General features: G+C 50.2%; 1 protein-coding gene across 1 annotated transcript in view; it reads right to left on the bottom strand.

Annotated features, from left to right (window-relative positions):
* LOC106846401 (liprin-alpha-1) overlaps window positions 1-27,188 on the bottom strand; it is a 179,051-nt gene that overhangs the window by 115,862 nt on the left and 36,001 nt on the right. The window contains 2 exon segments of the mRNA XM_070503739.1: window positions 9,555-9,719; window positions 10,061-10,162. Of these exon segments, the coding sequence (XP_070359840.1) occupies window positions 9,555-9,719; window positions 10,061-10,162 (267 nt within the window).

Below are 27,188 nucleotides of genomic sequence, written 5' to 3'. Positions count from 1 at the left end.
ATTTCCACGGAGATGTTTTGGCCATCACAAACTTTTACAAAACAGGGATAGCAGCAGCAACGGAAGGATGCTCAGGACAGAGCTTTTTTTCACACCAACTTTTAAAACTTTGTTTTTCACAAATGGTAATAAAGGTATCCATGGAGGCCTCCCTTCCAGCCCTGGTGGCTCTTCAACTCGGCAGGCAGCTGAAGGCAGACGCTCCCCGTTTATCCCGAGGTTCGACGCGCGGAGAATCCAGTGAGACACGCATTCCCTCTAGTGCCTCTCCAGCAGGGACACAGCCTGAGGAGGGCCGGCCCGCTCGCAGCGTCCTCCTCCTCTCACAGCCGCACTGACACAAAAGCCGTAACGTATTTATTCTTCTCCTACCGATGGACACTTACGACTGAGCTTCCGATCTTTAGCTCTGACAAACAGCATGGCAACAAAGAACCTTGTACATGTATCATTCTGCACGTGTGCCAAGTGCATCTGCAGGATAAAACCTTAGAATTTCTGAGTCAAAGGTCAGTTGCAATTTTAATAGCTACTGCTAAATTATTCCTCCTGGGCCAGCAGCTTATGAAACACCTGCTTCCTGTAGCTCTGCCACCCTGGTGTGTTATTACACTTTAGGGCCCACTTTCTTCTTTGGATCCATCTTCCATTCCCTGTCGCCCATCAAATAGGGGTCTCCAAAATCTTCTCATATGACAGAGACTGAACGCATGCCTGGGCACTTGGTGAGAGTTCCAGAGGCAATATGTTCTTCGTGACCCTCCGTCACTCCCCTGGCCCTCTCATGACCAAGGGAACTATTCTGACATTTCACCTGCAAAGAAGGCTCAGCTCGTATGCGAGACTGTTGTACTTGCCCAGGTCTCTACTTGACAATCTGTGATACGAACGGCACGCTGTCCTTATTTCAGTCACGGTTATTCATTTTTCTCGGATCAAATACAATTGAGATTGGTCTGTGTTTACTTATCCTAACACACTTTTATGGAGTGGCCACCTCTTCTTTCACATTTCTATATTTTTCTATGGAATGGCTTCTGATCATCTTCTCTTAAACTCATTCATCAGCACAAGGTACAAACATCTGACTTGCGTCTTCGGTGCAGTCATGCCCAAACATTTACAGAATGAAATGTTTCACCGTAAACTAACTTTTTAAATTTACTTTATTTTATAATTAGGATATTGTACTGATTTTTTAAAATTATGTACAAAAAGGAGGTACTGGATTGCTCTGAGGGACAGACCCAGAAATGGACCTGCTGGCTCAAAGAGCTATGGAATTTAATTCTCAACGTTTCTAATGTTATAAATTGCAGTGTACTAAATAAAGATTAGTTTTACTGTTCTTGTCATTTCCTCATACATTTATAATTTAAGAGAGTTTGCAATGTCTCGAAAAAAACGTAACAATCACAAACATAATCATCTCCATCAATGATTAAGATTGCTTTGTAGCGGGCCAGCTGCATGGTCATTTTTATAGTCCCATGCAAAGTGAGGACTGTCTTACTACTTTTTAGAAGATAAAACATTATTTGCAAAAATAATGTTTTATTTCACTGCAATTTCTCTATGTAGAATCTTTGCCCTTTTTTTTGGCCAGGAAGACTGCCCCCGAGCTAACATCTGTTGCCAATTTTCCTCTACTCGGCATGTGGGTTGCTGGCACAGCAGGGCTGACGAGTGGAGTAGGTCTGTGCCCAGGATCCAAACCCAAAACCCAGGCCACTGAAGTGCAGTGCACCGAACTTAACCACTACACCAGGGGGCTGGCCCCAAATCTTTGCCTTTTTTAACCTCCCATGGCAATAAAGGACAGATTAAAATATTACGCTATTACATAACAGTAGAAATAATCACAAACCTGTGATTATTCAGCCTGACACCCCAGTTATGAAGCTTATGTAAACATCACATACATAGTCTGTGTGCCTAAACACAAGGCGACTTCAAGGGGCCAGCCCCCCATTTCCCTACGAAGACGCTGCCCGAAAGCTTGGCCACGTTAACACACCCTTCCAGGAAAGTAGAGCACCAGCCGACTCTGACTCCGACTCAGCCCCACAAATTTACTACAATAAACAGGCAGACAAAAGTGTTCGTGCCAGCTGCACGCTAAGTTACCACATCGGACATGCTTACTCTGCACTTACATCACCAGGCTTTAAAACATCTCCGCGAGACCCTTAAACTATGTTTCCTAGTCTTCCTTGCTTGACAACAGCAGCTCATCTTTTAGTGAGCCCTTGGGGACTCATCTGACACCATCTACCACGAGGGAGTCCCTACGTTAGGACGCTCCACCTGCGAGTCACTGCTCCATCACTCACACTCCGCCACGTTCCAGAACCACCGGTGGTCCCGCCTTAGCATGTGGTGGTATCCCTCCCGGCAATGATGGCTCCACCAAAACACGGAGCCAATAAAGGCATGGAAGTGATGGAGGGTGCCAGTGTTCCAGGCATCCTGACCCTGAGAGGGGAGGACAGTAACCTGATTAACGCCCCCGCTCCTCGAGTAAAATGACGTCATACTGGTCTCCCCAGCCCCTCTCAGGAACAGCTTTAGAGTTCACAGGTTAGCAATTCTCCTGAAAAGTCTTAGGGTATGAGCAAGGTTTCCCCGATTCAGTTACAATTTTAGCATTTTTCAGGCTTGTCAGTAGTTCACACTAGCACTTCAATTCTGCAAAGAAAGCCACAATCCACTCTTTTGCGTGTGATGAAGCACTCTGTGAAGTTATTTCATGACCTTTATTACATGAGGACGTCCGAGATGTGGAAGAGCGTTTGGACACCACCCCCTAGGCCTTCATAGGTACCACCGAGCACAACGGCACAGAAAGGGATCTAAGACAGGACCTGCTCTGTCACACTTTGAGACGCCACTACTGACGGGAACAGAAATGTCAAACAAGACCCCCGCGGGTACTATTCAACAGCCCCACTCTGACGGCAACTGGGTCCCCGCACACTGCACCTCACTGCCCTAGAGCCACCCGCAATTCCCAAGGCAGGCAGGAAACGAGCATGGAGAAGCTGGGCCAGCACTGCAACACATACGGGGAGACCACGCCTGGAAGCTCCAGCTGAGCGCACAGGACACCGAGGACAAGCGAGCAGCCTGCTCTCCTTTCCGTCTCTGACGAGCGTTTTGGACACACGGGACAGGAGGGCATCTCGGGCTGAGGCAGGGGTCTCGACATCAGCCGTGCCTGAAAGTGCTCCATGCGGGATTCCTCCCGCGGCTCCATCACGCCGGGTCAGCAGAAACACAAGTTTAGAAGGAGCACCTACGGCTACCTGAGGCTACACTGACAGCAGCTCCTCACCGCCTGCTAACAAGTCAAAGAAACACAGGAGCTGCGGCGTGCAAGGCCACGCAGCCTCGGCTGACAGTAGTGAGGACAGGTGAGCCCGAAGACGCTGTCGACCCCCTCTCCTGCAGTGTCCACAGCAGGAGTGACAACGGCCCCCGGAGCACACACAGCTGGCTGGCAGATCTCAGGTAAGGGTGCAGCGTCAACAAAGGCGGCCTCTCGGCACCTGCAGGGCCCCCATCACGCTGCCCCACCAGAGCGCTCTCGGAGAACTGACTCCAGCCCTCGGGGACCGCCCTGCCGTGAGCTCACACCCTCGGTGCCCTTCTGTTCCTCTGTCGACCCTTCTCCTCCCACCCGGCGTGCCTGGCACACCACACCCCTCCGCAGCCAACCACCCGACACGGAGCAGGCCCGCCCAGCCGGCCCACAACTGCGCCCTCTGCTCGTGCTCGCGCGCCCGTGGCAGCTCCTCCTTCCCACTGCCGCCCCAGCCCCGCGCCTCCCGCATGCCCAACACGACGTCGCAGCCGGACCTCAACCCTGCCGCTCTGTACAGGCTCCGCCGGCCCCTGAGAAAGACAGCACCTGTCCCTTCCGTGCGGGACCACACTCACACGAGTCTGCTCGAGGGAAAGAACGGCTCTCCTCACTGTTGCAAAATCCCCAGCCCGGGCGAACAATGTAGTGTTCAAACAACAGGTCCCCGTGGATCTGAACCAGCAACGACTACGTCTGACTGTGAATATTACCGCGTTGTAACCTTCTTAAACTGTCATGGCTCCGTGTATTCACGTCTTGCAAACCAGTCTCACACGAGCCTTATATTATAACCAGTTTTACCTACCCTCTAACTTAACAAGAAGGGCGTCTCAGAAAGAACCAAAGGTCTAAGTACAAAACTGGAACGGAAGCTACTTTATTAGGGATTTCCTCTCGAGGCTCCAGCAAGCTCAGGAGACAGCAATACCAGCTGGAGAAGGAGCCGCCCTATTAATTTCGACAATTTACTGAACAAAAAAGTTGGGAGGCACGATGCTAAGTACTCCTAAGACACAAATATTCATTGTAATAACTTTATACGTGCTTAATGCTTGACTGGTTTTCAAAATATTTTCCAGTATTTATCACATAAAAGTAGATGTCACATACGACAGGAAGGCATACATAATTAGCTCACTTCACAGACTGGAAGACAGGCCCGGGCAGGTTAGTGACCTACAAAGGTCACTTGGCTGATAAGCAGCTCGGGACTCAGAGCTCAAGACGATGTCATCTTCAGGGGGAGATCCCACGGTGAGCACCCAAACCAAGCCCCTGCAGGCTGTACGCCCTCCCAGTCACCCGAGTCGGGGTTACGGGCTCTGCAGACAGACACCTCGGATCTAATGAAGGCCCACCTTGTGCAGGGTACAGCGGTGGATGCTTTATTTTAGTTCTCACTAAATCTGCCTATAATATTGGGAAATAAATAGTATCTCTACTTTACAGACGACAAAACGGTCTCAGAAGTGAAATATCTTGGCCAAGATCAGAAAGTTCGTTAGCAGAGGATCCAAGATTTGACACGGGTGTGGAGGGGGAGGTAGAGGAGGAGGGGAGGGTGGGAAAGAAGAGGAAACCACTCAGCAGTCAGTGAAAAAGCAGACTGTTCCACGCTCACCCAGCAAGCCCACCGCCATCATCCCATGGGAAGAAAGAGGCTGGCCACACGCCCCACAGGAGATCTTTTAGTGATTTCTTTTGCCCCCTCAAGAATGACCTTGATCCTACTCTTTCATCTGCGTTTTTCTTAAAGCTGGTGGCATTTTGAAAAACTGGAGAAAAGATAAAAGGAATCACAGTAAAACCAGCCCCAAGCACCAAATCTGTCGTCTCCTAGAGATGGGAGCGACTCTGAATCCCAGTAGGAATCGGAGTTGGTCCGAGCAGACCTCATAGGGTTGACCTCGGCCTGGAGAGGCAGCTGGGGTCTGATGAAAGGGAGGAGAGGGAAAGGCAGTTCCCGAGCAGGGAATCGCGCCGGACGAGGCGTCAGGGAAGGGGAGCAGAGTGAACAGACTGGTTGGGCAGAGTGAAGGGGCATTTACAGAGGGAAAGATGTGGGAAAGGTGAATAAAGCCAGAACACGGAGCCATGAATGCCAAACTGCCAAACACCTGCTGCCATGGATAGGCCCTGCCAAAACCTTCTCATGCCAGAGGTCTGGGTTACCCTGGGAGCTAGCTGGCCTGGAAAGGAAGAAAGCACAAGCAAAGCCACCTCATGTAGACACCGAGGCCCCACGAACGGCCCAAGCTAGGGCACCAGAGCACAAAGGAAAACAGAAACGACGTGAGAGCAGAAAACACCGGACAGAGCTGCGGACTGGCCCTGCAGGATGAGCGAGGAAGGGCAGAGGAGGCGCGTGAAGTGGGGAGGGAGGCGGGGAGACTCGAGGCTGACCAAGGAGGAAGGCGGAGCAGGACCCTGGACTGAGACACAGCAGGACGTCTACGGGCCGTCTAAGGGATACGGCAAAACTCGGGGCTGGGCATGCAGGAGCATCCCAGATGTGGAGCTCCAGACAGAAACGTGGCGATCATCTTCAAAAAGGGGACGGGTGACCCCACAGAGACGAAGGAATCTCCAAGATGACGACTAGAGCAGAGGGAGCAGAGGGCTAGGATTTAACGTATTTCCTAGTCATTAGCACAAAACTTTCGTTCAAATGAAAATAATTACCCAAGAATGTGTGGATAGCAAGTGCTTCCTTTCCCTCCGTCCTTCCCGCAGAGGTTTTCCAACTGGAACGAACCTAATGCCCGCCAGCGAGCGCAGCAAACAGAACCACGGAGACCCGAGCACAGGCGGTTCAGGAGCTCCCTGGAAATTAAACTACTGGCAATGCTTAAAGTTACTGTAAATTAGCACTACGTGTGTCACTATCTCTTTACACGGCATTACTATAAAACTTCCCACCAGAGGCTCTTCAGACGAATTTACAACTGAAGCAACACCGGCAGCGTTTCACAGCACAGAGAAACCCGCATCCCGAGTCCCAGACACGGTGGGCAGCGACGCCCTGCCCTCCACCGCTTGTGGGTTTCCAGGCCAGGCGGGGGCACGGGCTCGCAGCCTGGAAGCCGCGGAAAGAGCGGCTACTGTATTAACGCTTTCAGGTCTGCTGGAAACGGCTCCCTTCCCGCAGCACCCAGCCCTTTGGACACAGTTGGGGAACATGAAGGGGAACGAACTGCACGTTAAGGGTTTGTACAAACTACGCAGAACCTATAATCAGGAATCTGCTTCCACACAATCTCTTAATTCATCGTCAAACTTCGTTAGGAACAACTATTTCTATGGTTAGCACAAGAAAACAACCTCGGAATGCACATTCTCTCCAACTTAAACCCTTTATTCTAACCACCTACTACTTTGTCCTGCATGGGCCTTTCTCCCACTCTGGTGACTGTCAGGCACCCACCATACACACATCAAAAAGACACGCTGTCCAGTTTGTGAAACTTTCTCACAGAAATGGAGTCAAGATCATCAGGAAGGAGAATAAAAGTAAGAAACGGGGGCGGGGGGGCGGGATATAACTCCAAATCCCTAATCCCCGTCTTTATTTAACACGTGTTCTCTTCCCTTCTCGGGGAAGTCAGGGCAGGGGAGGGGGAGGCGGCAGTTGGCCCCGATAATCCCAGCCAGGAGGAGCGTTCCAGCTGCCATGTAAGTAAACACTAAACTGCCTTCTCCAGCTGCAGAGGCACAGCTGCAGTGATTTCAGGCACGCTGTCACAATTTGTCACCTGTTTTGGCTGCCTGGCCTCTGAGCCCCTCCCCAGGCCTGGGAACAGCACCGGGCCAGAGGAGCTGAGAGCCCCAGGCACTTACTCTCCCGGCCTCTCCTGCATTTGGGGCAGCGCAGGACGGCCCCAGGCCTGCCAATCTCAGACTTGAGACAAGAAGCGAGCAGTGTGCAGAGGCATCCTTTAATCGCGGGCCCCGCCGGGCAAGGATGCGGCAGGGGGGCAGCACTGGACCGAGGCACGCCTGGTGAGGATGCGGCAGAGGGGCAGCACTGGACCACAACACACCCCGGGGGGGCCCTCCAGAGCACTTCTCCCACCCTCCCATCGACGCGGGGAACCAAAGGCCTTAGAATAATTTATTTCTCTGCACGGATCACCAGGCAGCTTGTCACTAAGCCCCCTGACTCAGCAAGCTTATTCTACTCATTACTTGTATTCTCACAATGTAGAACTTCACCCATCTTTCTCTACGAAAACGATGAACGCACAGTAAAAACACCACCGCCTTTCAGATAAAATACCCCAGACTGTGGACATACGGGGTGGAGAGAGAGACTGTCACTCCGTCCACCACACATTTGCATACCGTTTGCACTTTTTCTTCGTCATTCTCCTTTTTTCCCTATTGGTCACGGTTAACTGTGGGAGTCAGAGGAAAGCACTCTTCACCACAACCAAACTCCACACTCATTCGCTACCGGCCTCTGAAGGGGCTCCCAAACCTCTCCGTGCCTCAATTCCTTCACTGTCAGACGGGCTGCGGAACAGTCCCCTGCCTTCTAGTACTATTTATAGTAGAGAGCATACTCTACAGTATTGTTACGAGGCTCAGGGAGATAACTCACAGAAAGAGGCTTAGAAGCAATAAATGCTGGCTATTATCTCATTTAATCCCCCAAACATCTGTCTACCCAGCCCTTGGACAGACAGTGCCTAACACATGGCAGACAATCAATATTTGCTGAAGCAAAACTGACAGTTACCGTCCCTAACTGACGGATGAGAATTCCGAAGGCTCAGAGACGAGGTAACTGACGCAGGGAACTCGGCGAGGATGGGGCGCGAGTCCGCCGACTGCCCACCAGGCTGCTTCCTCCGAGCCTTGCCCACTGGGACCGAGGGAGACGGGGGTCTACCTACAGAGACGGACGGCAGCACAGGAGACAGGGCGGCACACACCCACACACCCACACACCTGCTGCCACTGTCCTCTGCAGTCAGTCTGTCCGCCGGAGGAGGGACAGGCACTCAGCACGTTGTGTAAAGCGCCTTCAAACAGCACGAAGAAGGAGACGCCAGCTTGCTGACGGTCTCCCTTCCGTGTGTATCTCTGCCGGAGCTACAGGAGCTGAGCCACAAAACAGCCAAGTAAAATTCTATACAGGACTTCTTTAACTCTGTGCATCAACTGCATTTCACACTCAGTCAAAAATGAAGTCTTTCATATTTTCATTTGCATGAAAATGACACAACAGACTATCCTAGAATTAATACTCAAGACTCTTCAAAATACCCTTGCCCTGCCACAGCTGTTTCTATTGCAGGGCGCGCAGGCTATCGCGACCTCACCTGTCACTCACGTTTTCCCCATGAACTATTTTTAAGGCGGGAGCAAGAGTGTGTCCTAGCTTCTTAGCAGCACCCCGGGATTTCCAGAGATGTTAATGGCTCAGAGATATTGATTAGTCTTCTTCAGCATGGCGCTACACGAAATCAATTTCCATATTACTACTGGCAAAGTTTTAAAAATACATAGGCAGGAGGGATAATTACCCATTTGCAAAGCAGAAAAACTTGGACAGCAGGGATGGAGTGTGTGGGTGCACACTTCTCCAAGCCTTCGCGGACAGTGACCCTACCACTAGCAGGATATAACACAGAACACCTGGAACGTCTCTCATTGATGTTACCGTCATGGAAACTTCCTATTAACAGCTCTAAATTTTAAGTTTGAGAAAAATCTTCTCCCTAAATAAATTGCATTACCCAATTCTTAACAGCAAATCTATAAACAGGATATAATAAATTTTAAAACATTTATGCCAGGGGCTGGCCCCGTGGCCGAGTGGTAAGTTCGCGCGCTCCGCTGCAGGCGGCCCAGTGTTTCGTCGCTCCGAATCCTGGGCGCGGACATGGCACTGCTCATCAGACCACGCTGAGGCAGCGTCCCACATGCCACAACTCGAAGGACCCACAACGAAGAATACACAACTGTGTACCGGGGGCTTTGGGGAGAAAAAGGAAAAAACAACAAACAAAAATCTAAAACATTTCTGCCAACTAATACTTTTTAACCATATAGAACTGTCTTCTTACAGAAGAACTTTGTTGACAAGAATTCCAGAAGCTACTAAGAGTAAACTGAAGCTGCACACGCACAACGCCCGCCGGGCGCACAGCGCGCAGCCCAAGGCTGGCCCCGGGGCCGCTGGTACCTTCTCATCCAGAGCTTTGTGGTGCTCGAACAACAACTTCAGCGCCTTCAGCACTTCCACCTCACTGGACACGCCGGCGGGGGACTGCGCCTGCCTCTTCACCACCGTCATCCTCAGGGACTGCTCGTGCCTGGAGACGAGGTACTCCAAGTGCTCCAACAGCAGCTGGGAGAAAAGGCCAACACAGACGCAAGTTTAAACAACACCTTCAATTGCACATTGGGATTCGGGGCAAATCAATCCTTTCCATCTCATGCTGAACCAGTGTGAATGCCTTCAATCCAGTAGAAAGTTAGAGAAATTCCTCCTCAAATGGATCAAAATACTAATTCTTAACTATGAATTTCAAGAAAAGTATGAGAACGCTGAACTGATCGATCACAGTTAAGTCGTGGGAAAATGTCGAAAATGTGTTTGAAACCAGGTAGAGTGGACGTCTTTCGAGTTTAAAGCCAGCCAGAGTGACTGATAGTGGCCCAGAGGCTCAAGTTCCGGCACCTACTGACCCTGGTGTTGTTTCTCTCTGCCTTCAGTTCGGCAATTTCTTCCTCCCTTTCAAGGAGCTGTTCCCTGCACGTACTGAGCTCTTTATTGAGTGCTGCAAACTCCTAGAAAATAAGGGGGGAAAAGAGATCTTTTAAGGACAGACTCCCAGCAAGCCACCCCAGTCCTCACACAGGCAACCCCAGCCGGAGGCTCTAAGGGACCTCCGTGGGGGGTCGAGCCACCAGCCCAAGACCGCGCAGACGCCGTAACTCAGACGCCACCCTCCCTCCACCCCTGCACCTGGGCACACGCACAGCGGAGGAAGAAGGGACTCCAAGCCCACCTCCTCAGACCCAGAGAAGCCCTCGACACGTTCCTGAGCAGGAATCCTGACACCAAGTGGACACAGACATCTTTAAAAGACTCGCACCCCGGTGACCTGGAGCCACCGGAGAGTAAAGAGGCCCCGAAGGCCGCCGCCCTGCGCCCAGCCTCCTGCTCTACGCGGATTCTCCCCTGGGGAAGAGCATCCCCAGGAAAAGGCTGATGGCACTCCAACGCTAACGGACTGGCCAAGTAATTACTCAAAGCCAACTACCTAATGTGGACTTTTCACAAATGCCCGTAAGCCTTTGGTAGGAAGGGGAAGTTTAAGAAGACTTATTTCTGGGGCCGGCCCCGTGGCCAAGCGGTTAAGTTCGCGCTCTCCGCTGTGGCGGCCCAGGGTTTCACTGGTTCGGATCCTGGGCGCGGACATGGTACCGCTCATCAGGCCACGCTGAGGCGGCGTCCCACGTGCCACCACTAGAATGACCTGCAACTAAGATATACAACTATGTACGGGGTCGGGGGAGATTTGGGGAGATAAAGCAGAAAGAAAAAAAAAAAAGAAGACATTTCGTTAGCTAAGGGGAAAAAGTTCCTTGACGACATCACTGAGAGGAGAGGTGCCAGGCGCTCCCCTTGTCAACCGTGGGTCACTTCTAACTGCAACACTGAGCACCCTCACACAAACACGATGTCATTAAGCTGGGGAGAAAGGAAAGGACTCACATTCTCCTGTCAGTTTTTCAATGGAGCAAAACTCCTCTGAAATAATTAAAATTATCTGCCAACTGCCAACGTTTCTCAACATTTTAAGACTTTTCTCTTTACTGGACAAAGGAACGGATAAAGGTTCACCTAACAAATAATCGAGCTGCCAGTCAAAATACGAAAGGAGGCTGATTGAGGTAATTCTAGAAAATCAATTGACAAACAGGTGGTGTAAAGCTCATTCCTAAATTAATCATTTGCAACTCAAAGTCAGCATTACCATCTGTGGTCAATTAGAATTTGACTTTATAAGGCTAGCCCACAAAAGCCTATTTGAGCCATGATGCAGAACTGAAATACTTACCCCTGGGGGATGAAAGGAAGCAAGCCATATTGTTACATTCCACAATGGAAAAGAGTAAAGTGAAAACATTTATTTTTTTCTCGAATGCTGTTATCTCAAGGGTAACAAATAGAGGGGGACGGGGATGGAGACAGTTTACAGAGATCTTGAAGGACACGTGAACATTTTTGTGGATATAGTCAGCTAACGCCCATTTTATCTAATTTCTTCTTCAAGAGTCTATGACTGTGGGTGATCAACTTCCAGCCTGACAGCATGAGGAGCTCTGCTGACCTGCTCCCCAGTGAAACTCGTGAGATTAATAGATAAAAACAACTATTCGTGGGGCCGGCCCGGTGGCACAGCAGTTAAGTTCACACGTTCCGCTTCAGCAGCCCGGGGTTCGCCGGTTCAGATCCCGGGTGCGGCCATGGCACCGCCTGGCATGCCATGCTGTGGTAGGTGTCCCACATATAAAGCAGAGGAAGATGGGCATGGATGTTAGCTCAGGGCCAGGCTTCCTCAGCGAAAAAGAGGAGGACTGGCAGTAGTTAGCCTAGGGCTAATCTTCCCCCAAAACCAAAAAAACAACTATTCAAAGCCTCTGGCCTGGTCCTAAGGGCAAATAACAAATGAAGAAACATCTATTCAAGAAAATCTATGAAGATTCCGTGGAAAGGGACGAGTCTGCGGCCTCTGCACCAAGACTGCTCCCTCCCCGACCCCAGCTCCAGGAGGTAGAGACTCCAATCTAGAGGCTGCAGCCAAGAACACAGGCTTCCCGTCCCCTCGCCCCCATCGGAAGGACTTCTTCCTGGGAGGGGCAGGACAGCAGCATTTCCCACCTGGGCCCCCAGCTACCTGGCGCAGAGGGAAGCATGGTGGAGATGTGCGGGCTCCCAGGTTCTGCCCAACTTCCACTCAAGGAATAGAGGCTCACGCCACACCTTGGGTGGCGCGTGCTGAGAATCCTGGCCCTGATCATCCCCGCCCTCGCTCTCTGAGGCAGTGGTTCCAAGGCTGCAGAGACCCCAGGCTGCTGCCCACCCCTGCCAGTGCTCAGCTCCTAGAGCACAGGTGTCACTCAGAGGAGCCTGCCATTGTCCGCACCAGGCTCCAGAGCCCTAGTTCAGAGATTTTCCGGTGGGGGGGGGGGCGGGGGGGAGGCAGTAAGAGAGCTCCTAATCTCGTCCAAAAGGAGCTGACTCCAGGGGTGAAGTTTAAGCCTAAGGGCGCTCTCAAGAACAGTGGGGGTCAGGTGACAGGCAGCTGGGAGGAGATGACCGGCTTTCCCCAGACACAGCCCAGACAGTACCCCGCTGGTGTGCAGGAGGGAACTGGAGCTTCGGGGAGCTGGGAGGAACCCTCTGGGGTCAGGGCAAATACCAAACTCTGACCTGGAGACAACTCCTAGAAAGGAGGCAGGATTTGACTGGGTTCCTGTGTAGGGGAATTTATGCCCCAGGGCACTGCTGGAACTAGAGCAATTGGCTGGCAATTAGTGGAGTTAACAGCTGGGTGGGTCAGGGACAGAGGGGAAGAGGGCCCCTACCACTGCCACTACCGCCCAGGGTGACTGGGGGCCTGTCCAGAGCCACACCTCCCCCCCCCCCAGGAGCACAGCCGGGGGCCACAGACACAGGCTTCACTGAAATCATCCAGCTACTCAATAAACTGGTTAAAATGGTAGGTATATACGTTTTCATTGTACAAAATTAAGGTTTAACTTTATTTTAGTTCAAATGGATAGACAACAGTTTCAACACCAATAGTTACTCAAGTCATCCTTTCCCCTGCTGAAACGAATCGCTTTACTCCATATGGTCTGTATATTTTATCACAATTTACACACACACGGTGCCCTTGGAGAAAAGGCTGCTCCTGAGAGCACAAGACTGGCTAAAGAACACGGACGACTCTGTACTTCAGTATTCCACCGCAGGCCTGCAAACAGAAAGAAACTCCGGGAACACTAAAAGAAGTCACTCAATGTGTCTTGAAGCCTGACACACACTCCCTCAAGGGAGATGCTGTGTTCAGAAGAGCTGGTAAGAGGGTGAGGCCAGAAGTGGAGGGACCAGGCAGGTATTGCAATGACGCAGGCAAGACCAGGTGAGCGAGCGCACTGTAAGAGAAGTCGGTGGGCTCCGAAGATGCCCTGGAGGAGAGCCAACAGGATGTGCTGACAGACCCAACAGATCTGAGAGGAAGAAAGGCCCAAGACCATGCCAAGGATTCCGGCAGGAGCAAGGGAGGGACGGAGTCACTACGTTCCGAGAAGGGAACGAGCATGGGAAGAGCACGTTCTGAAGAGAGGGGCGGAAGTCCAGTGTGGACTGCTCCATTTGAGACAGCATCAGACACTCACGCGGACTGGGATACCCAGTGCAGAGCTGCAATTCCCTGTCTGGAGTTCTCGGGAACGTTGGCCAAGACGGGATAGCAATTGCATTCCACGCAAATGGACAAGGCACTGAGCGCAGACAAGAAGAGATGAGGTTCCAGCCCTGTGACAACCTAACATTGGACGGCTGGGAGATGAGGGGCATCAACAAAGCAGACTGGGAGCGGGCAGAGGGCAGGAGGACATGCCGGAATCCAGCGCTCCCAGCAGGAATCAGCCCTATCTCTGATGCTGGCTGACCGATCACTGATAGGTGGATCTGCTGAAAGGCAGGTCAGCGGTGACCGTGAGAACAGCAGTTCTGGCGCAGCGGCAGGGCCGAAAGCCTGACTGGGCTGAGGTCACTAGAGAGCAGGAGGAGAAGCGAAAACTCCTTTGAGGAACTGGGCGGTAGAGGGGGAAGAGAAACAGGGCAGGGGCTGCAGCAGACATGGGTTTAGAAAGACCTTCTGGAGGACGAGACAGTGTGCGTGCTGACTGGCAGGAAGCCAGGGGAGCGGTGGGACCGACAGAGTAACTCCCCTGAGTAAGCGCGAGCAGATCGGGCCAAGCGGCCAAGTGCACGGGTGGCCTTTCCTGGGTGCACACAGTTCGCCCACAGTAAGAGGAAGGGCAGCCGAATACACGGGCACAGATCCAGGTAAATAGGTAGACATGTGGTGAGAGTTTACGCAAAACCTCTTCTGATTTCTTCCAATTTCACTGAGGAAACAGAGGACTTGGCGTTAAGTTTAAGGGTGGGTGAGGAGCGCTGGGGAGGGGAAAGGGGAAGGAAGAAAACAGCCACCTAGAAGAGAAGAGTCGCTGTTTGACAGTCACGTGACTGTGGCGGCATGCGGGTCCACTTCCGGTCACTGGTCACGACAGCGGACGGAGAACGCACTTACTGGATGCAGGCTTCTGCCGGTGAGTACAGTGAAGCGAAAGAGGCGAGGGAGGGGCAGGGCGTGCAAGGCTGTGATGATAACGGACCATGGGATTTCAGGGGGGTGAGGAAGAAGGGAGAGGGGAGAAGGGCGAGGGACCATGACCAGTGGCAGGGGACCTGCAGTCCCAGGAGGGTTGAGTATCAGCGTTTTATTTTTAAGTCTTACTAGCTGTCATGGACAAATTTCGCCACCTTTAAATGAAACGCCTAGTCGAAGCACAACAAGGTGGACACTGGACGCTTCAGGGGGTGCGTCGAAGCTCCCCTGCGCACCGGGACGAGGAGCTGGTTCCTACACGGACTCACACCGCCTGGAAAGAGAGAGCTCCGCCCCGGAGCCCACTTGCGCTCCCATCGAGCCCCTATGCTGGATGCCTGTCACCTCGCTTTCCCGTGACCTCCTCCCGCCCCCCTCCCCGGGCAAGCCTCTGTCTCTTTCATGCAGTTCCCGTAAGTTCTTCCTAACAGCCCAGACTGTCTTCGTTCACCTGTAAAGAGAATATGCTTCATTCCTATCGCTGGGTTATATCTCAAAAGAAATCTGTGACAGACTGCTTTGGCCGTGGTAGAAAACACATTTACAGAACTTGACAATTATTTTTACTCCTTAAAGGAAAACCTTTTCCCTTGGCTCAAAAGAATTCGACAACTGAAAAAGCATCGAAGCAAATTTAAACTTAGGAGTTTAGATAAACATTAGACAGGAAATTCCAAAGTTTAAGATTCCAGAAGCACGTTCATATGTGCACTGTGTATCATTATTGCAGAAAAAACTAGCACAGGCTGAACAAACCCCAAATATGTGCAGTAAATGATCTCCCCTATTACCATCACAGGAATCTAATTGTCAGCATCTACCTTTTTCCTCTTTAGAAAAAAAATGTTTCTCTAAAAAATACTGTAAGCCACATATACTACTAGTCTAAAGTGTCATTCTATTTACTATAATTAAAGTATCTCTGAAACTGAACAGATCCAATAATCACTGGGATATTTTCATTTAAAGTATAAGTCTGAGCAATACAGATTTGCATTTCCGTTTGACACTTTCTAGGATTGAGAACAGGGAAGGTAACAGCCATTAACACCAGCTCAAGAACTTGGTTTCACATAATGCTCAAAAATGCTGACATTTAGCATTTCTGGACAAAAGGTTCAGATCTGGATAATAGCTCCAGATTATGCAAACCAGACATTATTTATCAAAATCCGCCATGAGACCAATTTTAAGTTACGTCCTATGGATCAGATGCGACATTTAGCTCCGAAAGCAAAGAACATTCTTTCTTCCCAGTCATTCCAGTAGCTCCCAGCAACTGCAGGACTCTGGGCTGGAAGCAGCGGCCCTTCCCACTCCCCCAGCCCCACGTGAGTCCTGACCCCTGCCCCCCCCCGCCCTCCCCCAAATTCTTCACTCGGCCATCCCATGCTGCGCTTCAGCATCTTTCACTCTCTATCATCTCCATCAGTAGTTTCGTTTTATTTTTTAGCTACTCTTCATTATTTTCGCTAACCTGCTGAAACAGGAGCGAAGCTTCAGTGGAGGCAAACAGTACCCGTCCTCTTGGTGTGGGGACGGGGAGAGTAATAAACAAATAGAAACAGGGTCTAATTGTTAGCACACCAAACGAACCCCTGAAAAACTGACTTGCAGAACTGACAGATTATCTTGTGTCAGCAGAAGCTACCCGCTTCAGCCTTAGGTTTTAAAGCATGTCAAATTGTGAAATAAGGGAAATTGGAAGTTTATTTACGAGTCAGCAAATCATATGTTTCAAAACTCCAGCATCTTGATTAAAAGTGTGCTTAGAAAGGTTATTACAACTATCTATTCCTGTTAACAGACTATGTCTAACTGTCTGTTCATGTCGCATCTAACGATGGGAGGAGAGGGACACTCAGAAGACAGCAAACTTTACGACCTTGGAAAAGCTGACCATCAGCTCACTGGACTTGTGGAAAGCCACTTTTAAGGCAACAGCACGGGATTTTCAGTCACTGAACGTCATTTGCAAGCAACAGAGTAAAATGCATAAGCAGTTACAAAGTCCCAAAACATCTAATTTCTTTTCTCTTGTCGGTTTCTCTTTAAGAAACGGATACTGACACAATTTATGCTGCTGCTCAGCATTTAGGGATTCATAGCAGAGACTGTATAATCCGAACCGAAAAAGACAGTACAGCACAGTATTTCAGCGTCATCTCAACTTGGTTCACAGCAAACACACACCATGCGTATTTTTTACGTCTTTAAGATAACACAGAGACGGACACCCAGCAAACAGCTAATGCAGGTTACCCACCGGGACTGGGAAAGGGGGCTGAAGCGAGACTTCGTTTTTAATTTATATTCCTTTTAAAATTTTTAACTATGTACTTGCCTTGTATTTAAAAAAAAAAAAAAAAAAAAAGACCAATCCTCCCTTCTCTTTTTGTCTCCCAAAACCATGCTAGAGCACAGGACGCGACCAGAATATGGACTGTCCACGTGGACACAGAACTTGTTCAGAAACACCTGCCCCCTCAGCCACCACACCCCAATCCTGAATCCTGCTCTTGCTCTCTGCAACCTGGCCTCAGGCCCCGCTGCTGCCCTGAAAGCGCTCTGGCTCAGACACAGCAATCCCCTCGCCTGCGCTAACCCCAGGCAGGCTTCGTGCTCGCTGACCTCGCCAACCACCGTCAGGGAGCATGCGATCCCACCTTCCCCTTCTCTTCCCCTCGTCCTTTTCCCTGCTCATCTCGTAACTGCTGAACAAAAGGTTCCTGGGTGCCCTGTTCACTCTCCACACCTGTGTCCTGTGTCCAAGGCTTTAAGCCCCCACCCCGGCAACTGTCCAACTGCCCGTCAGACATCTCTACTTGGACGCTTAAACCACCTTCCCCAAACGGAGTTCATCACCCTCCTCCCTGACCCAGCCCCCAACTCCTCCCAGGCCCTCACTCAACTCAGCAGAGGACCCACCCATGCAGTTGTCCAAGCCAGACTCCCGGACGTCACATCACCCACTTCCTCTCCCCCCACATTAACCAGCTGCTGGGTACTAATTCTGCCTCCTACCTGGATCTTCTGGAGGGTCCTCGCTGCCTCCTGCTCTGCCTAGGCCACCAGGTCTCCTTGGTCTGGAGGGGTGGTTCCAGAAGTCAGCTCCCGCAGCTCTGACCCTGCCTCTCTCTCCAGCCTCCTCCCTCATCACTCTGTGTCTCCTACTCGGCACGTCAGTCCCAACTCATCTACAGTTCCTACAAAAATGTCTGTGCCTCGGCTGTGCCCTCTGCCTCAGGTCTGTGAATCGGCCGGTCTTCCCCTGGCCACCACTCGCCCTGCTCAGTTCACGGCCTAAGGGCCGTGTGCTGCAGAACAAAACACCCGTCCACCTCAGAGGTTTGCAGGTGGCACAGGGAACCGTGCTGTCCAGACCAGCTGCCTAAAAACCACCTGTGCAGCTGATGAAAATACAGACTCCTAGGCCTCAGCCTACTGAATCAACATTTCTGGGGTGGAACCTGGAATATGTATTTTTAAAGGCTTCCCAGGGGAATTCAGTAGCCATGCTGGGAAACAACTGACCTTTATGACCTTGGACTGGTCACTTAGTTCTCCATCTTGACGACTCATCTAAAAATATGGGGAGCAATATCTACGTTCTACCACGGCCACAAGTGTGACATCAAATGAGGACGCTGGAAATGAGCCACTCCGCTGAAAGGCCTCACTGTCAGCCCTCAAACACAGGCGATGGCCGCCACCTGGCCCCGCTGAGCTCCTTCCACAGCATCTCCGGGCATTTCCACCAGGAGCAGGTGGCTAACAGGGTGCTGACGGGCTGATTTTTGCAATATTGCTAAAACGGATGCCACTTAAGTACTTTCAAACGTTAGCTCAGCTCTTAACAGAAGCATTCCCACCCATGATGGGGAAAACGATCACACGTACACTCACCTTCTTCCAACAGGGACCACTGGCTGGCTTTCCAGCCCGCCCTGTCACCTCCCATTACCTTCGCCACCACACTTCAGAGGCGGTCTGCACTCCGCCCCGCGTCCCAGTGCTCATGCCCGCCCAGGTTCTCGCTGTCCGCCCCCTCTCCCTGCCACTCACTGACCTACCGCTCTCCAAGATCAGCAAACCTGAGCGCCACCCAGCCCTCCGCTCTCCCTGCGCTGGACCCTTCGCCAGCTGTCGGCCCCGGGGCCTGCTCTCGTCTTTCAAAACTCGTCTCTGCTAAGTGCTGAGCAGCCACTGCTCCCAACAGCAGCTCAAACCTGTTCTGCCAAAAACCGAACGTGACTTCCATTTGGAGGAGGAAAAAACTACCTTAGTGTTTTTTTTTTTAATGTATGTATGGACCAGGTCAAAAATACACTGTGCCAGATGGTTACACATTTACCCATAATTGCCAAAACCTGGAAGCAACCAAGAAGTCCCTCAGTGGGTGAGTGGATGAACTATGGTCCATCCAGACAATGGAGTACTCTTCAGCACTAATAAGAAGGAGCTATTAAGCCGTGAAAAGATACCGAGGAATCTTAAATGCACATTCCTTGGTGAAAGAAGCTAATCTTGGTGAAAGAATCACATACTGTATGATTCCAACTATATGACATTCTGGAAAAGGGAAAACTATGGAGATGCTGGAAAGATCAGTGATGGCCAGGGCTGGGGGAAGGGAAGGATGCACAGGGGGAGCACGGGATTTCGGGGCAGTGAAACTACTCCGGATGACCTATAATGGTGGACACAGGTCCTTACACACGTGTTCAGCCCACAGCAGGTCCAGCACCAAGAGCGAACCCTGACGTCAACCGTGGACTCTGGGTGGTGACGATGCATCAACGTAGGTTCAAGGACTGTAACCAATGTGCCACGCTGGTGGGGGGTGTGGACAGTAGGGGAGGCTGGGGGAGTGGGGGGCAGGAGGTATACAGGAAACCTCTGTTATCTTCCCCTCAATTTTGCTGTAAGCCCAAAATGGCTCTAAAAAATAAAGTTTATTGAAAAAAACCATCCTGTGCCTCTTTCCTAACTGTTGGCTTGGCAACTAGGGAGGACGCATTGTGTGGGAGTCTAATTCCAAACGAGCATCCTTTAGAGCCAAACCTGAGCATCTCTGTAGGATGCGGTCTGTCCACCGGCTGCAGGGACACGGCCAGGCGGCAATAACACAAACACAACTCACAACTTGGTCTGCCCACTCTGACATTTGATCATTTTTGACATCTTAACTTTTTTTACTCTTGAGAGAACTGCATTACCTCACAGTAATTGAAACACTGATGTGAATTTCTTTGTCCCCCAAGATTGGCATCTGAGCTAACGACTGCTGCCAACCTCCTTCTTCCCTTTTTTCTTTCTGCTTTTTCTCCCCAAATCACCCCAGTACATAGTTGTTATGTCCTAGTTGTGGGTCCTTCTAGTTGCGGCATGTGGGACGCCGCCTCAGTGTGGCCTGACAAGTGGTGCCATGTCCATGCCCAGGATCCGAACCAGTGAAGCCCCGGGCCTCCGCAGCGGAACGCGGGAACTTAACCACTCGGCCGTGGGCCGGCCCCTGATGTGACTATTTTATAACACTATTTTCAATCCACATCACTCAAATTCATAAAAAATGGGACCACACTGCTTTGCTTTTCTTTTCTTTTTGAAATTTTTTACTACGACAAAAGTCACTAACATAAAATTCACCATCTTAACCATTTTCAAGAGTACAATTCAGTGATTTTCAGCATATTCACAATGTTGTGTTACCATCACCAGTAATTCCAGAACATTTTGGTCACGCCCCAAAAGCTGATCCATTAGCAGTCACGCCCCATTACCTCCCCCCCAGCCCCTGGCAGCCACACATCCGCTGAGTCTACGGACTCGCCTGTTCTGGACGTTTCGTATAAATAAAATCACACAATATCTGTCCTTTCGTGTCTGGTGTCTTTCAGTCAGCATCACATATTTAAGGTTCATCCACATCGTAGCGTGTGTCAGGGCCTTGTTCACTTTTATGGCTGAATAATATTCGACCGCATTGTTTATCCCTTCATTCGCTGATGAACATGTGGGTCGCTTCCACTTCCTAGCGATCACGAATAATGCTGCTATGAACATTCCTGCACAAGTTTTTTAGGTGGATTTATGCTATGTTTTCTCTCGGGTGTACACAGGGGTAGACACATTTCTTCACAATGGCAATGAGTGAATTATTCCATTTTTGTTCCTCATTTCCAATTTAAATTTCTAGCTATGTTAGCCATCACTCCTTTCTTCTTTGGAAGGCATCTGCTTTTAAGCAAAAATGGGGACTTACTCATGGGCAGTAAGTATAAGTTTTGCTTCACGTATTTTTACCTTTCTGCTAAATAGTAAACCAAAATGTTTTCGGTTGTTACAAGCATGCTGTATTTAAACACAAATAATGTCTCACAATTAGTCAAGACAATGTGAAATATGAATGCACACGTATATTTCAAAACAACCTGAAATATTAGTGTGAAAGTATATTTCAGAAGCATAACATTTCAGTGCATAATAACAGCAAAATACTCACAGGCAAAAACATTCTGATTAAATTTTTCAAGCTGAGCCTGAGCGGCAGGGGAGAATCAAACCAATGAAATAAAAAATCAAGGGCAGAAATCCTTTATTCAAATAGGAATGAGTGCCTTCTGGAATCTTCTAGGTAGGTTTTTTTTTTAAACATTACTTTTTTACAAAAGACGACTACCTTAAAGAGTTTCAGATAAATTAACACTAGATAATAATAAAATGAAAACACAATATGAAGCATATTAATGTCCAGTTTATATTCACACCATGTTTCAAACTTTCCAGTAAAGCAAGTATGTGATTTTTGGCGCTGCTCGTGCTTACTGGAGTATAAAATAGTTTTCATTTTCAAATACTTCCTTTCATAGATCTATGCACGTGCCAAAAAACTACTGAATCATAAAGAAACTGTCTTTAAAGTATGAGACCAGAAACTGCCTGCCTGACCTTCACAGCCTAAAGCCATCATTAGGAGCAGCGTAAAATCCACATTTCCACGGAGATGTTTTGGCCATCACAAACTTTTACAAAACAGGGATAGCAGCAGCAACGGAAGGATGCTCAGGACAGAGCTTTTTTTCACACCAACTTTTAAAACTTTGTTTTTCACAAATGGTAATAAAGGTATCCATGGAGGCCTCCCTTCCAGCCCTGGTGGCTCTTCAACTCGGCAGGCAGCTGAAGGCAGACGCTCCCCGTTTATCCCGAGGTTCGACGCGCGGAGAATCCAGTGAGACACGCATTCCCTCTAGTGCCTCTCCAGCAGGGACACAGCCTGAGGAGGGCCGGCCCGCTCGCAGCGTCCTCCTCCTCTCACAGCCGCACTGACACAAAAGCCGTAACGTATTTATTCTTCTCCTACCGATGGACACTTACGACTGAGCTTCCGATCTTTAGCTCTGACAAACAGCATGGCAACAAAGAACCTTGTACATGTATCATTCTGCACGTGTGCCAAGTGCATCTGCAGGATAAAACCTTAGAATTTCTGAGTCAAAGGTCAGTTGCAATTTTAATAGCTACTGCTAAATTATTCCTCCTGGGCCAGCAGCTTATGAAACACCTGCTTCCTGTAGCTCTGCCACCCTGGTGTGTTATTACACTTTAGGGCCCACTTTCTTCTTTGGATCCATCTTCCATTCCCTGTCGCCCATCAAATAGGGGTCTCCAAAATCTTCTCATATGACAGAGACTGAACGCATGCCTGGGCACTTGGTGAGAGTTCCAGAGGCAATATGTTCTTCGTGACCCTCCGTCACTCCCCTGGCCCTCTCATGACCAAGGGAACTATTCTGACATTTCACCTGCAAAGAAGGCTCAGCTCGTATGCGAGACTGTTGTACTTGCCCAGGTCTCTACTTGACAATCTGTGATACGAACGGCACGCTGTCCTTATTTCAGTCACGGTTATTCATTTTTCTCGGATCAAATACAATTGAGATTGGTCTGTGTTTACTTATCCTAACACACTTTTATGGAGTGGCCACCTCTTCTTTCACATTTCTATATTTTTCTATGGAATGGCTTCTGATCATCTTCTCTTAAACTCATTCATCAGCACAAGGTACAAACATCTGACTTGCGTCTTCGGTGCAGTCATGCCCAAACATTTACAGAATGAAATGTTTCACCGTAAACTAACTTTTTAAATTTACTTTATTTTATAATTAGGATATTGTACTGATTTTTTAAAATTATGTACAAAAAGGAGGTACTGGATTGCTCTGAGGGACAGACCCAGAAATGGACCTGCTGGCTCAAAGAGCTATGGAATTTAATTCTCAACGTTTCTAATGTTATAAATTGCAGTGTACTAAATAAAGATTAGTTTTACTGTTCTTGTCATTTCCTCATACATTTATAATTTAAGAGAGTTTGCAATGTCTCGAAAAAAACGTAACAATCACAAACATAATCATCTCCATCAATGATTAAGATTGCTTTGTAGCGGGCCAGCTGCATGGTCATTTTTATAGTCCCATGCAAAGTGAGGACTGTCTTACTACTTTTTAGAAGATAAAACATTATTTGCAAAAATAATGTTTTATTTCACTGCAATTTCTCTATGTAGAATCTTTGCCCTTTTTTTTGGCCAGGAAGACTGCCCCCGAGCTAACATCTGTTGCCAATTTTCCTCTACTCGGCATGTGGGTTGCTGGCACAGCAGGGCTGACGAGTGGAGTAGGTCTGTGCCCAGGATCCAAACCCAAAACCCAGGCCACTGAAGTGCAGTGCACCGAACTTAACCACTACACCAGGGGGCTGGCCCCAAATCTTTGCCTTTTTTAACCTCCCATGGCAATAAAGGACAGATTAAAATATTACGCTATTACATAACAGTAGAAATAATCACAAACCTGTGATTATTCAGCCTGACACCCCAGTTATGAAGCTTATGTAAACATCACATACATAGTCTGTGTGCCTAAACACAAGGCGACTTCAAGGGGCCAGCCCCCCATTTCCCTACGAAGACGCTGCCCGAAAGCTTGGCCACGTTAACACACCCTTCCAGGAAAGTAGAGCACCAGCCGACTCTGACTCCGACTCAGCCCCACAAATTTACTACAATAAACAGGCAGACAAAAGTGTTCGTGCCAGCTGCACGCTAAGTTACCACATCGGACATGCTTACTCTGCACTTACATCACCAGGCTTTAAAACATCTCCGCGAGACCCTTAAACTATGTTTCCTAGTCTTCCTTGCTTGACAACAGCAGCTCATCTTTTAGTGAGCCCTTGGGGACTCATCTGACACCATCTACCACGAGGGAGTCCCTACGTTAGGACGCTCCACCTGCGAGTCACTGCTCCATCACTCACACTCCGCCACGTTCCAGAACCACCGGTGGTCCCGCCTTAGCATGTGGTGGTATCCCTCCCGGCAATGATGGCTCCACCAAAACACGGAGCCAATAAAGGCATGGAAGTGATGGAGGGTGCCAGTGTTCCAGGCATCCTGACCCTGAGAGGGGAGGACAGTAACCTGATTAACGCCCCCGCTCCTCGAGTAAAATGACGTCATACTGGTCTCCCCAGCCCCTCTCAGGAACAGCTTTAGAGTTCACAGGTTAGCAATTCTCCTGAAAAGTCTTAGGGTATGAGCAAGGTTTCCCCGATTCAGTTACAATTTTAGCATTTTTCAGGCTTGTCAGTAGTTCACACTAGCACTTCAATTCTGCAAAGAAAGCCACAATCCACTCTTTTGCGTGTGATGAAGCACTCTGTGAAGTTATTTCATGACCTTTATTACATGAGGACGTCCGAGATGTGGAAGAGCGTTTGGACACCACCCCCTAGGCCTTCATAGGTACCACCGAGCACAACGGCACAGAAAGGGATCTAAGACAGGACCTGCTCTGTCACACTTTGAGACGCCACTACTGACGGGAACAGAAATGTCAAACAAGACCCCCGCGGGTACTATTCAACAGCCCCACTCTGACGGCAACTGGGTCCCCGCACACTGCACCTCACTGCCCTAGAGCCACCCGCAATTCCCAAGGCAGGCAGGAAACGAGCATGGAGAAGCTGGGCCAGCACTGCAACACATACGGGGAGACCACGCCTGGAAGCTCCAGCTGAGCGCACAGGACACCGAGGACAAGCGAGCAGCCTGCTCTCCTTTCCGTCTCTGACGAGCGTTTTGGACACACGGGACAGGAGGGCATCTCGGGCTGAGGCAGGGGTCTCGACATCAGCCGTGCCTGAAAGTGCTCCATGCGGGATTCCTCCCGCGGCTCCATCACGCCGGGTCAGCAGAAACACAAGTTTAGAAGGAGCACCTACGGCTACCTGAGGCTACACTGACAGCAGCTCCTCACCGCCTGCTAACAAGTCAAAGAAACACAGGAGCTGCGGCGTGCAAGGCCACGCAGCCTCGGCTGACAGTAGTGAGGACAGGTGAGCCCGAAGACGCTGTCGACCCCCTCTCCTGCAGTGTCCACAGCAGGAGTGACAACGGCCCCCGGAGCACACACAGCTGGCTGGCAGATCTCAGGTAAGGGTGCAGCGTCAACAAAGGCGGCCTCTCGGCACCTGCAGGGCCCCCATCACGCTGCCCCACCAGAGCGCTCTCGGAGAACTGACTCCAGCCCTCGGGGACCGCCCTGCCGTGAGCTCACACCCTCGGTGCCCTTCTGTTCCTCTGTCGACCCTTCTCCTCCCACCCGGCGTGCCTGGCACACCACACCCCTCCGCAGCCAACCACCCGACACGGAGCAGGCCCGCCCAGCCGGCCCACAACTGCGCCCTCTGCTCGTGCTCGCGCGCCCGTGGCAGCTCCTCCTTCCCACTGCCGCCCCAGCCCCGCGCCTCCCGCATGCCCAACACGACGTCGCAGCCGGACCTCAACCCTGCCGCTCTGTACAGGCTCCGCCGGCCCCTGAGAAAGACAGCACCTGTCCCTTCCGTGCGGGACCACACTCACACGAGTCTGCTCGAGGGAAAGAACGGCTCTCCTCACTGTTGCAAAATCCCCAGCCCGGGCGAACAATGTAGTGTTCAAACAACAGGTCCCCGTGGATCTGAACCAGCAACGACTACGTCTGACTGTGAATATTACCGCGTTGTAACCTTCTTAAACTGTCATGGCTCCGTGTATTCACGTCTTGCAAACCAGTCTCACACGAGCCTTATATTATAACCAGTTTTACCTACCCTCTAACTTAACAAGAAGGGCGTCTCAGAAAGAACCAAAGGTCTAAGTACAAAACTGGAACGGAAGCTACTTTATTAGGGATTTCCTCTCGAGGCTCCAGCAAGCTCAGGAGACAGCAATACCAGCTGGAGAAGGAGCCGCCCTATTAATTTCGACAATTTACTGAACAAAAAAGTTGGGAGGCACGATGCTAAGTACTCCTAAGACACAAATATTCATTGTAATAACTTTATACGTGCTTAATGCTTGACTGGTTTTCAAAATATTTTCCAGTATTTATCACATAAAAGTAGATGTCACATACGACAGGAAGGCATACATAATTAGCTCACTTCACAGACTGGAAGACAGGCCCGGGCAGGTTAGTGACCTACAAAGGTCACTTGGCTGATAAGCAGCTCGGGACTCAGAGCTCAAGACGATGTCATCTTCAGGGGGAGATCCCACGGTGAGCACCCAAACCAAGCCCCTGCAGGCTGTACGCCCTCCCAGTCACCCGAGTCGGGGTTACGGGCTCTGCAGACAGACACCTCGGATCTAATGAAGGCCCACCTTGTGCAGGGTACAGCGGTGGATGCTTTATTTTAGTTCTCACTAAATCTGCCTATAATATTGGGAAATAAATAGTATCTCTACTTTACAGACGACAAAACGGTCTCAGAAGTGAAATATCTTGGCCAAGATCAGAAAGTTCGTTAGCAGAGGATCCAAGATTTGACACGGGTGTGGAGGGGGAGGTAGAGGAGGAGGGGAGGGTGGGAAAGAAGAGGAAACCACTCAGCAGTCAGTGAAAAAGCAGACTGTTCCACGCTCACCCAGCAAGCCCACCGCCATCATCCCATGGGAAGAAAGAGGCTGGCCACACGCCCCACAGGAGATCTTTTAGTGATTTCTTTTGCCCCCTCAAGAATGACCTTGATCCTACTCTTTCATCTGCGTTTTTCTTAAAGCTGGTGGCATTTTGAAAAACTGGAGAAAAGATAAAAGGAATCACAGTAAAACCAGCCCCAAGCACCAAATCTGTCGTCTCCTAGAGATGGGAGCGACTCTGAATCCCAGTAGGAATCGGAGTTGGTCCGAGCAGACCTCATAGGGTTGACCTCGGCCTGGAGAGGCAGCTGGGGTCTGATGAAAGGGAGGAGAGGGAAAGGCAGTTCCCGAGCAGGGAATCGCGCCGGACGAGGCGTCAGGGAAGGGGAGCAGAGTGAACAGACTGGTTGGGCAGAGTGAAGGGGCA

The sequence above is a fragment of the Equus asinus genome, unplaced genomic scaffold, assembly GCF_041296235.1.
Source record: "Equus asinus isolate D_3611 breed Donkey unplaced genomic scaffold, EquAss-T2T_v2 contig_800, whole genome shotgun sequence".
NCBI classification, from domain to species: domain Eukaryota; kingdom Metazoa; phylum Chordata; class Mammalia; order Perissodactyla; family Equidae; genus Equus; species Equus asinus.
This window is presented reverse-complemented; position numbering and strand designations above follow the sequence as displayed.